At 39.0% G+C, this 12,819-nt stretch overlaps 1 protein-coding gene across 1 annotated transcript; it reads right to left on the bottom strand.

The window, feature by feature from the left end:
* Positions 1–394: 394 nt before the first annotated feature.
* Positions 395–11,034, bottom strand: LOC140732246 (type III intermediate filament-like). Its single transcript, XM_073054591.1, has 9 exons — positions 10,429–11,034; positions 9,321–9,381; positions 4,818–4,913; positions 4,528–4,689; positions 3,518–3,643; positions 1,867–2,087; positions 1,096–1,139; positions 902–987; positions 395–803 (listed from the first exon to the last, which is right to left on the bottom strand). Exons 1-9 carry the CDS (start codon positions 10,959–10,961, stop codon positions 768–770), a joined length of 1,365 nt encoding a protein of 454 aa, XP_072910692.1. The 5' UTR covers positions 10,962–11,034; the 3' UTR covers positions 395–767.
* Positions 11,035–12,819: the final 1,785 nt, after the last annotated feature.

The raw sequence follows: 12,819 nt of genomic DNA, 5'->3' as shown, positions 1-12,819 counted from the left end.
TGCAACCACTGACGCCAGGGAGACAATCTCTGAAGAGTATCGATAATTGTTGGGGTCATTCACCTTGTAAACTACTGCCCAGAAGGCAGCAATGGAAAACCCACTTCTGTAGAAAATTTGTCAAGGACAAGCATGGTTATGAAAAGATCATGATCACCTACCTATGTAATAGAACACAGCACAAAATGAATGCTTTACAGTTGTGATATGCTAATTTCTTAAAAGCTTGCGGCAAGTTTTTTATTCTCAGATGGCAACCAAACCAATGTCACATTATTTTGTGCATTATTTCACAAAATGACTTAGCTGTACATGCTTTTTTTGGGAATTACAAAGTGCAGGTTTTTTACAATCTCAGTAAAAGTGTTATTGAATAAAAAGACATAACAAAGTGTAGCTTTGGTCAATGTTTTATTAAAGCTCGCTTACAGGTAATTACTGGGGGGAAAGATAAAAAGCAGTTGTGGTTCTGATTGTAAATAGATTCAAAACTGGTGAAGTATTGCTAGTCATCACTGTGCAATTGTAAACTAGTGACTTCTCTTCATAAACAGAGTGGAATATAACTTCAGTAAAGCCATTTACTGTATTTTAACTTTTCTATAAAGCTTACAACAAAACTTTATTGAATCTGGCACTCTTCAATTAGATGCAGAAAGGCACTTTAAAGCCAACAGTATTCTTCTTGATTAAGAGGACAAGCGGCACATTCTTGTCTATCTTTTTTTTGCTTTGAAACAGCCTCAGCTTCATTGTGCTGACCAGGTTCAGTCTTCAATTTTCTGAGTAGTTTCACTGATCACCTGCAAAATAGAAAGAAAATGTCAAAAATACGTCATCATTCTGCTGGTAAAATATGTCCATTCTTTTGAGTGTATTTTTAAAGAACACATATACTAACATCTCCACCACTAGTCTCAACAGTTTTAATCACAATTTTCTTCTTTGATGTTCGACTTTCAGTTGGCTGCTGCTCATACAAGGCATCTGTAAGGAAGTATAATTAATTTTGTATTACTTTGGGCAAAATATCAATGAAGATTCCCCATTTCCTAATTTGAGTAATTTCATCCATTTAATCTTGAGTTAACTTACCAGAGAGGCTCAGAGATCCAAATGAGGGCACAGGCATAGAAATCCTAAATAAAAAATAACAGTATGTAAATACCAATGAAGAATTCCTTTTACTCTATTGAGCTTAACCTTCTATGGAATTCAATTAGCAGCCAACCTCCTAAAGAGGAACGCAACAATTTTGGCCTCATTTACATCTTGTAGAATTTATTTCCCTTCCCTCGCCACTCCCAAAACCAAGAAGTTCCTCCAGAACAATGAGGCTTTTTGCAAAGCTCATTATAAGAGCCCAAAGGCAATTAAGATCTAGTTAATTACTACACTTGCATACTCCAACCCAAAACAAGGCTGTTGCTCTGCATGCATAGAGCACTGGTGATTTTTTTTAAATTTCAGGACATAGATATTCCTTTTAAGGCAACATTTATTGACCATCCTTAGTTCCCATGATTGGTATTTGATCCTTGTAATTGGCCTAGTCAAGAATAATAACTTTTATAAGCCAAAATACTTAGAGAGCTTAAGGAACATTTATTCAGATGTCAATATTGTGTTAGCACAAATCATGTCAAGCCACAGTCATTACAACTCTAATCAGCTTACCATTTTTGCATTTACAGTAATATATCAAAGAGCACCCTATTTACAGATGACAAAACTGTTTCAGAAAGTTGTTTAATCTTCACATCAGTGCAGCTATAAGATAAAGAAATCTATGCATTTTAACAACTAGCCTCTGAATCTAATATACCTTTGAGTAATGAAGTTTTAAATGATACAAAAATATATTACCTGTTCTCTTCACCTTCCAGTAATTGCCTGTATGTTGCAATCTCAATATCAAGAGCCATTTTAACTGTCAATAACTCTTGGTATTCTTGCAAGTGACGAGCCATCTCGTCCTTCAAATTACTGATGTCTTCTTCAAGCTGGCAAATGTTGTCCTGAGCACCACCGAGCTCTGTACTATAGCGTTCTTCCAAATCCTGCATCTGGCGCTCAAGGGATTCGTTCTGTTTTAAAGAAACAAATTGTTTTGGTATTTCAATTTCTTCCTTTAGGTCCTTGTATTCAACTTGTATTGGTGCATGAAAAATAGAATTAATTATATTTGTTTCAATAATCCCAGCACTATTCCAGGTTGGAGATACACAGCAGGTCAAAAAATATCAATGAAGTCAGAATGACCTTGGGTCAGTTCTGATGAAAATTCTTTTAGCTTGAAGTGAGATGCTAACTGACCTACAGTTTTACATTTTTTTCATCTTCATTACACTTGCATAAAACACCTGGTGAACAAATTTAATTTCCAAACTCTTTTAAGTTGGGACATTGTGCAAGGCATAAAACAATAGTGGTAGTGCTTCAGTTTTACTTTTTACACTAATTGAAAATGTTCCTCAAATGATTAGGGAAATTTACATTAATAAAGCTAACAATTGAAATGAAGACTTGTACTGAAGTTTCTGACTACGGTATGTATTAAATGTTGAATTAAAAAGTAAACTGGACATAGAAATGATTACATTTCAAGTTTGGATAATATAAAGCAAGTATCATCTATGTTTGAAGAAAACTGGCTTGAACAGTATAACACTGTTATACACGATTGTTTTGTAAATAATGACTAATTGAAATTTAAGAATACTGCACTTCTTGTAACGATTTTGTGTTGAGTGAAAGAAGGAGCACCTGATATGAATTAGTTCAACAAGTTATAAGTCTTGTCCATCAAGATTTCTGGACTTAATTTTTATCCTTATTTTTTTTTAAACAGCATAGTAATAGTGCTTCAGTGCACATTGATGCTATCAAATTTCAACCTCACCATCTCATCTACACAATCTTCTTTTGATTAAGAAAAACAAAGCCTTATTCTTCACCTTTGGCACAAACACCAGCCCCAGGCCACTAGTTGAATCCATTTTCCTTTTGCTGTCACTTTATGTACCAGAATAAAATTTCTAATAACCTTGGTATCCTATTTGACCCTGTCATAAGCCTGCAATCATGTATCTTCTCCAGCTCCATGACAGTCTGCCTCTTCCATATTTAATATCTCCACCCAATGATCTTCCAAAATCTTTGCACTTCAGCTTTGGCCTGTTGCTCACCTCCAGTTTCACTCTAGTAGCCTTGCCTTCTGTAGCTTAAGCCTCATCAGGAATTAATTCCATACTTTACCTCTTACTCTTTCCTTACTTGAGATGCTAATCTTTTTGACCAAGTTACTTTTTAATGCATTTGAGCAATGTGGCCTGGCCAGCATTTGGATACCTGTTCCATTAGCTCTTAACGTAGCTCTGAATTATGTTTTGTTGGATAATCTGTTGTGCTTCATGCTGTAATATTTTAATTGGTTTTATAAATATAGTGTGGTGTAATTGGTGGATAAAGCACGTTTCTATTGACTTGGCTGAGTTTAGGTACTTGCAGAACTTACCGTTCCCTTCAGTGCATCGATTTCACAGGTCAGTGTCTGGACTTGTCTGCGGTAATCATTGTTTTCTTGTTTTGCCACACGAAGAGCATCATTGTTACGAGCGGCAGAATCATTTATATCGGCCAGCTGTTCCAACATAGAGATTTCTGTGAGTGGATCTGACTGTACATTTCTGCTTTTACCATGATCCAAACAAAAGTAACTCAATCATTCTTGTCACTTTTAATCAGTTTGATGAAATGATCTCTACATATTATTTGGTTGATGTAGAAATTACTGTGTTAAATTGATTTAAACAAAAAAGGGGTGCCAGCTAATGGAGTCACTGCTTCAGAGAGGCAGAGACCTAGAGACCTGGGTACTTCACAGAGCTTGCACATCCTCCCTGTGACATCATTAGTTTCTGCTGGATCCTCTGCTTTCCTCCCACATCCCAAAGACATGGGTCAGTAGGCCAATCAACCACTAAATTACCCCAACGTGTAAGCAAGTGGTAGAATCTGGTGGGGGGGAGTTGATGGGAATGTGGGGAGAACAAAATGGGATTTGTGTTGGATAAGTATAATTGAATGCTTGAAAATTGGTGCGGTTTCTGTAGGCTGAAGGGCCTATTTCTGTGCTGTATCTTTTCCTTTCTCTGTTACCATGTGACCCGATTACAGTATGTAAGTAGACAAGAGGATCGGGTGTAATTAATGATCTGGGTGACTAAACTGGAATAGGTATTGAGGTGGAATACATACTATACATAGTTCAGTGCAAAGAATAAATGGGGTTTGGGAACAATTATATGCTGTCACTGAGTAATAATCTTGAAAATAAATGCTTTTGAGTGTCAGTGTAGTTAGTTTAACTGCAGTAATTTATTAGAAGATACAAGTGTGAAAAAGATCCAATTTGATATAAAACATGAAAGTGGCTATTGAGTGAGGCTAGTTTTCAGCTCTACCATACAAATTAGATTTTAACTGCTGACAGATTTTAATATTTGACCACTAAAAATGCTTTACCTTGGACTTGTACCAATCCTCAGTCTCAGAAATGTTCTTAGCAGCAAGTTTATCAAACTGAGAGCGAACTTCCTGGAGTGCTACAGTCAGGTCAGGTCTGGCCACATCCATCTCAACCTTGATCTGTGAATCTCGGATTTGAGCTTGCAGTTCTTGAACTTCCTGAGGAAGGAAGATGGAAGATAAATACATGGAAATAAGTCATCCATTGGCTGAAGCACTGTGTTACAGATTCTTAAAGATTAAGAGTATTATACTAATGATCAAATTACTTAATAGAACATGCTTACCTCTTCATGAAGTTTCTTCAAGAACATAATTTCTTCTTGTAGTGACTCAACTTTACGCTCCAAATCCAAGCGTGCCAGGCATGCATCATCCACATCCTTTTGCATACAATAGATATATTATTGATTGCAGTTATTACAAGGGTTTTATTAAAATAATCTCAGTACTTGACTTCACTTGTAATATTACAGCATATATTGTAATCATATTTAATGTACTGAGATGTTAATTTATTTCCCATTTACTCTTAAAAATAAATGAAGGGAAATAAAAATACACCATTTTTAGGTTAGGATCCCATGAATCATTGTTATTTCATTGGTAAAAATAAATTTCTGATAGGCAATAGGAGCTCTTATTCATTTTGAAATTACTGCTTATTTAAAGATTCAAAAGACTGCTATTTCTAACACCGATGAAGTCAGACTGAAACATTGACTGCTTATTTCCCCTCCATAAACACTGCCTGACTTGCTGAGTTCATCCTTCCTTCTGTGTGTGTTGCTCAAGATCATCAGCATCTGCAGAAGCTCTTGTGTTCATGGTTAGCCATTAAGTTCTGGAAGATCGATACAGCATCACAGGAAACATTTGCACACTGAAGCTGTATACAGAAGTTACAGTTCAACAAATCTATAGACACTTACTCTCCCCCCTCCACACAGGAATTATATTTGAAAACGTGACACTTGCCATTTAAACCAAATTAAAAGCAAAGCAGTTTTACATTCAGAATTGAAAGTTACAAAGGATCATAATTAGCATTCAAGCAGAAAAATATGCAGGCATGTGATTTTTTTGATGTGAAGTTCAGTCATTCATGATTTAATTGGTTTAATTTGTAGTGCACTTCATGATTTCATCACACAACAGTGCTGGATAGTTTAGAAAATGGGTCAGTAATGAAATGACATTATTATTCGTGTTATGTTACCTAGGCCATCAATGTGATTTGGTGCATCATTACTCAGTTATTTGTACTAGGCTCATGTATTTATTCAATTATGAAAATACATATTATGTCCATAATTACTATTAAAATAAAAAGAATGCTATACAAAATTCTACAGAAATTATGCTGTCTGAGCAATGACATGGGAGACTGACTATCATATTGTTAGAAGGCTTTGGCTGAATTATTGACCAGAATCAATGTTAAGTTTTTATGGACTTTTAGGGTTATATGACAGTATCATACTGAATCAGCAATCTCAGCATATTGCAATTATTATTCTTTTTACAATTTATTATGAGTTCAGTTTTAACTATTAGTACATTAATTCTTCATATTGTTGGTCTGTGTAACTGTCGGCAAGTTAGGAATATCAACAGATAGGGCTATGTAACAGACAATATTTGAATGTTGTGTTTACTCTGCTAATGAGATTATTGTTTTTTATTCAGTAACAAACATTTTCAAAGACAAAGTAATTTGAGTACCAAAATAATTTATGATGAGCACAATAAAAGGGCAAATATATAAACTGTCAATAAAATTTGTATTGTTTCTCATTAATACAATACCACATTGCTGCCCCAATTATACTAATCCACTGTTTGCCTAGTGCACAAAGGCATCTATTCATTTTTTTAATTTACTGGCATGCCATGTGTTCAGTGTAACTGCATTCCAAGGCAAATCCTTGTTGGAGATCATTTTACATCACTGGAACAAAAATATGCAGCTGCCTTCTTGAAGCCATTATTCCAACAGTTGTGTTTTATGTGATGGGGAGTTTAAGAATCTTCTGACAGCAAGGTGCACAAACTTTTTATACAACTAAGGCTGGTGCTGTTAAGTTTACTACTTTTCAAGGGCACAGAAATGTGTACTGAGGAAAATGCAGAGATCTCATTAGCAAACACGAGGAAATCTGCAGATGCTGGAAATTCAAACCACACACAAAATGCTGGTGAAGGGTCTCAGCCCGAAACGTCGACATCGCTTTTCTCTATAGATGCTGCCTAGCCTGATGTGTTCTACCAGCGTTTTGTGTGTGTTGTTAGAGATCTCACTGAAGGCTTAGACGGAGTAGATGTGGAAAGGATGTTTCACATGGTGGGGGAGTCTAGGACAAGAGGGCACAGCCTCAGGATAGAGGGGTGTTCATGTAAAACAAGAGATGTGAAGAAAATTTCTTCAGCCGGGTGGTGAATTTGTGGAATTTGTTACCACAGGCAGCTGTGGAGGTCAGGTTGTTGGGTATATTTTAAGATGGAGATAGGTTCTGGTTTGGGTATGGCATCAGAGGTTACGGGGAGAAGGCTAGGGGATGGGGCTGAGGAGAGGAAAAAAGTATTACTCATGATTGAATGGCAGAGCAGGCTCAGTGGGCCAAATGGCCTAATTCTGATCCTGTGTCATAAGGTCTTAAACAAAATCATGTATTCTTTAGAATCAATAATTCTGCCCAAATGGACTTAAGAGAGAGTGAGCGTGCAAGCATGCAGTCAATAACCATAAACCAGCCACTTCCTCAGGAAGAGAAAGAAAGAAATTGCAGGCCATGACTGCCCAGGCAATCCTTTTGTGTTTCCAGACAGTGGCTCTAAAATACCATCAGCAAAACACGCGGCTGAGTCAGGGAGTCAATGAATCACTATCTCAAAGCTTTGGGCTCTGATCTATGCTGAATTAACGAAACATGGCCAGGCCTAACTATTTCCCGTGACAGCAGCATCCTCCGAACTAGGGAAAGGAGCTAAGTTTTCAACTCTTGATAACTACTCGTTGATAATGGGTGTTAATAGATGAACAATAAAGTCATGTTTAACTGAATTGTTCCTCAATCCCCTCTCCCTCGCTGCATGCCAGATTCCCCTGACATTCATGGGCAGCTGAACGGTAGGATTTCAATGCACCAAATTTGACTTCAGAGACAGGTAAAAATGCAAGAATTTGTAGTATTCCTAATGAAAGATAAACTCATTATTCTCCCTGTTCTTTCACCTTCTGGTGGGCAGATTAAACAAAAATGTACTTGCATGGCTTGAGTCATAACTGCTTGGAAATAGTGCCATGATCAATGATTGACAGAAAGGGCAGCAAAATGGGAGCAAATAATGACCAAAAAGCATGATCAATCTTTTTAAGGGATATTAATTGATAGCAGATCAAGTATTCAAAGCATTAAAATATTGAAAAAGCATTGAAACATTTATAAATTTCCTTTGATTCCATGTAGGTTTTTGAACAGATCCTTTCTGGAACTGTGCACATTTGCACACAAATACATGGGTTGCAATATTAGAGAATGCCTGAGAAACATTATGGAATAACAGAGGGTTAATTAACAGGAAAGGAAGGCCCTAAAGTAAAATGAGGTGTGGTATGATTCTGAAGGTTGGATTATTTGGGGCTCAGAATCCAATTGGATGCAGAATCGGCTTGTTGGAACAGGTCAGAAAGTGGTAATGGAGGGTGTTTCAGATCGTAAGCCTGTGAACAGTGATTGTGCCCCAATGTTTAATGCTGTGCCTTCTGTTGTATTAAGGAACTGAGAAGGTAGTAAGTAAAATTGTGGATGACCCCAAAATTGGTGGTGTAGTGGACAGTGAAAAGGTTGTCTAAGATTACAACAGGATTTAAATCAACTGGGAAACAATATCAAGGAATGTAAGATTGTAATTCAACTCAGACATGTGTGAAGTGTTGCATTCTGAGAAGTTCAACCAGGACAGTAACTTACTTACCGTAGTAAGTACCAGTGCCCTGGAGTGTGTTGCAGAACAGAGCAACCTTGGGCTTTCAGGGAGATCCCTGAAAGTAGCAACACGGGTGAACAGGGTGGTGAAGCAGATGTTTGGTACGTTTGCCTTTGTCAATATAGATATTGAGTAGAAAAGTTGGGACAAGATGTTACAACTGTAAAAAATGTTAGTGAGACCACATTTGGAGTATTGTGTGCAGCTAGCTATTTGAAATCATATTAGGCTGGAAACAGTACAGAATCACAAGGATGTTACCAAGGGCTAAAAGAATTGTAAGAAGATACTGGATAGTTTGACGCTATTTTCCCTGCAGGAGGAGGCTGAGGAATGTCACTTTTTGCCAAGGCTAAAACCTGAGGGAAATAGGTTAAGGTGAGATGGAAAAGATTTAAAGGAGTCCTTTAAAATTTAAAAGTGTCTCGTGGGTATGTGAAATCAACTGCCAGATGAAGTGGTAGAAACAGGTACAATTACAATGTGTAAAAGACAATTGGATGGGTAGGTAAAGTTTAGTGGGATATGGGCCAAGTACAGGCAAATAGGACTTCAGATAAGTTAATTTGGTTGACACAGAATATTTGGGCCGAAGTGCCTGCTTTCCTGCGGCATAATTCTATAGAAATTGGAGAGTTACCCTTCCCATTGTTTTGCCTTAGGCGTGGCACAATTTACTGGGTGTGCTTCCCCCGTTTATTACTGATTTTACCCTGGCCGGATGGGGAAGGGCGCATTCCAATGCGCTTGTGCTGAGTTGTCAGGGCGGGGGCTTGGGGTACAGCCGATCACGTTCTCACCTGTCTGAAAGCTGCCAGGTTGTTCTCAGCATCCTCCCGTTGAATAACTTCATCTTGCAACCTGTAAGGAAGTGTTTATTTAAAATATGTCACGCCCACTCCGATTTGAAGCGCAGGTCCGTGATTTTTGGTTTTTAACGATGCTCTGCTCTTCCGCCTCAATCTATTGATTATGCTAACTATTCGCCCCTCTTCTGTCTTACAGAAAACGAAATCGATTTGTTTGCAAAGATAGCATACTTTGATTTATCCTTTCCCTCCCCCTAAAATATTAACCTAATTACGGTTAAAGCCAAAATATTCGGAGCGGTTGACAATCCACATTTTAGTCGAACGACTTCACAGAAACACATTGGCTATTGCTGGGATGCTCTCTCGTTACAGCACTCCTTGACTTTAATTTGGGAGGCATTTATACTTCTAAAAACATTGAATATAACAGTCTCTTCGTGGCACCAAATTATATGCAGAATGTCGTTTATATTAAGAATGCTGGCAGTTAGCAAAAAAGAGCTTTCGAAAATCAAGAGGGCCGTGTGCCTTGTCCTGTACTCTTGTGAGAGTGCAATTGGTTTGAAGTAGTTCAGCCCGCAAATTCCTGTCTCGACCGCCCCACCCAACACCCTGCCACACCCTCAAAGCATCCCACCGACACAAAAACCGCGGGAAGCGCACAAAACTAAATCCATCAAATCCGGCACAGAAACCAAAGGGCATTCTCTGCGAAAATAGCGAGGCAGCTGTCAGGAATGTTATATTCCAACATTTTGGTATGTCCTTGGCGACTACACTTAAATCTCGTTTTAATGGGAGAAAAAGGGGTTCTGCATAAGTTTCTGGGCAAGGGCATCCACTAGAAACGTTAATATTGTTTTGCCAGCGCCTGACATTCTAGCTAAAACACATATTTTTTGAAGAGCAATAAACCAGAATTAACTGTTTACACTAAGGGTGTTGCAAACTATTCTATCACGTTCTGCGCTGAGAGCTTCAATATGAGGGTGTGTCTTGGATTCTATGGGAACGTTATTTCTTCTACAAGTGAAGAAAACTACCTTACAGCCCAGGCCCCGATAAAAGCAGTGGGAACACGGCTGGTGTGACTTACTTCTCCCTCAGCTTCTGAAGATCATCGGCCAGGTTATCGCGTTCCATCTCAATCCTGGACTTCTCATTGCTGATCTGGTCAACCTGCAGACGCAGGTCCCTCAGCTCCTGCTCATATAGGTCTCCGATTCTGGATGGCCGTTTACCCTTCAGCTGCTCCAGTTCGATAAGCAGGGTTTTGTTCTGTTGCTCCAGTGCCCTCACCTTGTCGAGGAAGCTGGCCAGGCGGTCGTTCAGCTCAATCATCTCAGCCTTTTCATTGCTGCGGTTCACCTTAAACTCCGTGTTCAGGGCATCCACTACAGCGAAGTTGAGGTTGCTGCTCGAAGCCATAATCGGACCACTGCTCCTCACAAACCTCGTAGTTTTCGCCTTGATTGGCATACTGTAACTCGTTCTGGCGGGGTAAGTGGTGATCAAGCTCTGCGGACTCCCGCGAACCGTATAGCTGCGACGGCTGGTTGTAACTTTGATCGGTTTTTCTGCAAACATCCTGCGGTAGGAGCTGGTTTTGCCTGTTCTGAATCCCTCCATTGCTGGATGCTGCACTTCAAAATCGTTGCCCGAGGAGAAATATCGCGACTGCAAGAGAGGGATTGTACGCCGAGTCCCAGCATTTATAGGGAACAGTCCTGGTACTCCCCCGACGATAAACGAGACAGCGCTGATGCTATGATTGACGTTGGAAGAACCACTCGGCAGTTAGCAACGGCTTTGTTTGGACCACTCACAGCTTGGAGGTAGGGCTTTTTTTTCTCTCCTCTTAATGTTGATGGCTGCAAGCATCAGGACATCTGAAATGTTAAGACGGGGATCGTACTTCCTTTTGCTTACTGTACCAGGCAGATCCGTTAATCGCAAAGTTCGACTCCGTTCCCACCCAATTGTATCGAGTCTTTTAAACTTAGTCACATTATCATTACTAATCTCATCGTTGACTGGCATTTTTTTTATTTGGAAGGCGCCAAAACATTTTCGCCAGAGGTCACTGCAACACAGTCAAAATTAATTCTGGTGACAGTAACCACGAAAGTATTTAACAACAGCAAAATATATTCCTTCTTATTTAGTGGCATGAAAACCTATAAATAGTTGTTACCTGGTTTAATTTTGACTTAAAATAAAACATGCGAAAGTTGGTTTGTTAGTGAAACCCACAAGACCGTTCTAGAAAGCTCGTTTACAAACTTTCCGCCGGGTGTCCGTGGGTGATAGGAGTTGGAGTGAGTAAACTGATGATACAGCTCGCTCCTGGGTTGGGTGGGGTGCTTGGTTCAGTGTGCTAGAGGGCGGTTCCGTCAAACTTCCACGCTGTAACTTTTCGGCATCTCGAGAACAGTAAAAAAAAACTCAATGCAGCTTTTAAATAAAAGATCCCATTTGGAATCGTGAAATATCCAGTTAATTACCGATCCGCTGTATTTATAATTGGAGAAATCCGAACCTTTTTCATCGTTTCTGAAAATATATTACCCGACCCGCCTCAGAGAAAACGCCCTTACTACTCCCTTTTGTGTATTTCAACCCGGACTAAATATTAGGCGAATATAACGGTTCATTACAATAATAATAAGTTTATTTCGATCTCTACACAATTCTGCTTTCCACAATGTCTCGAGTAGCGTTTTCTTTGGTTTGGAATCAGTTTGAAAAAGTTTATATTCTGGGAGAAAATGGGATTTCATTCGGGAAGGGTGGGCGTTTTCCTCTCAGCAGCTACTTGAACAACTACCATATGACAGATTTACACTGAGGGCGCCTTTTGTCTGCAAGCCGAATAATTTAGCGCCATGGCAACAACTGGGCACCACAAATCCAAAAGCGCAGGAAACCATTATGTTGGGCTATTTTAACAAAACCGTCCTTTGGCCCCTGTATCTTGACTAACTACACTTTCTAAACCTGTAAACAAGAAAGAGGGAACGCAGAGAAATGAAAGGTGCAAGTCAAATAAACTGCCAGTTGCTGGATATCTGGGGAAAAAATAACGAGAAAACATGCTGGAAATACTCAGCAGGTCAGACAGCATATGTGAGAGGACAAACAGATTAACAAATTAGCACAGCTTTTTTTTATTTCCCTTTCTTAGAGAGTGGGGACGTGCAGCCTTTCACACTGGACATGTCCTTCCACTCTGCATTTCATAAGTCTTACATTTGTTTGTAACACTGTGGTTAGGTCTGCTGCATAAGTCTGGGGACCCCCCCCCCCCAAACGTGGGAGGGAGATTGAAGTGCAAGCCCCCCCCAAATCCCTGTTTGTGTGGATGCTGCATGATTTGTTATCCTGTTACATATAAGTACCACAAAATAACAGACAGCACACCCAATGCAATTAAAAGATTTAGCTTTACAGTATAATTGTTAATTTGACTAAAGGGTTAGTAAAGGAA

The sequence above is a fragment of the Hemitrygon akajei genome, chromosome 8, assembly GCF_048418815.1.
Source record: "Hemitrygon akajei chromosome 8, sHemAka1.3, whole genome shotgun sequence".
In the NCBI taxonomy this organism is placed as follows: domain Eukaryota; kingdom Metazoa; phylum Chordata; class Chondrichthyes; order Myliobatiformes; family Dasyatidae; genus Hemitrygon; species Hemitrygon akajei.
The sequence above is the reverse complement of the archived record's forward strand: the minus strand, read 5'-3'. Positions and strand labels throughout refer to the sequence as shown.

What these genes read in the sequence shown, in the direction of transcription:
- LOC140732246 (XM_073054591.1), bottom strand. Translation starts at nt 10,961, where the DNA reads ATGGAGGGATTCAGAACAGGCAAAACCAGCTCCTACCGCAGGATGTTT. An exon ending in TGAAGAAACTTCATGAAGAG is followed by an intron (nt 4,690 to 4,817) that starts GTAAGCATGTTC and finishes TTCCTTCCTCAG; the next exon opens with GAAGTTCAAGAACTGCAAGC. An exon ending in TGGATCTCTGAGCCTCTCTG is followed by an intron (nt 988 to 1,095) that starts GTAAGTTAACTC and finishes ACTTCCTTACAG; the next exon opens with ATGCCTTGTATGAGCAGCAG.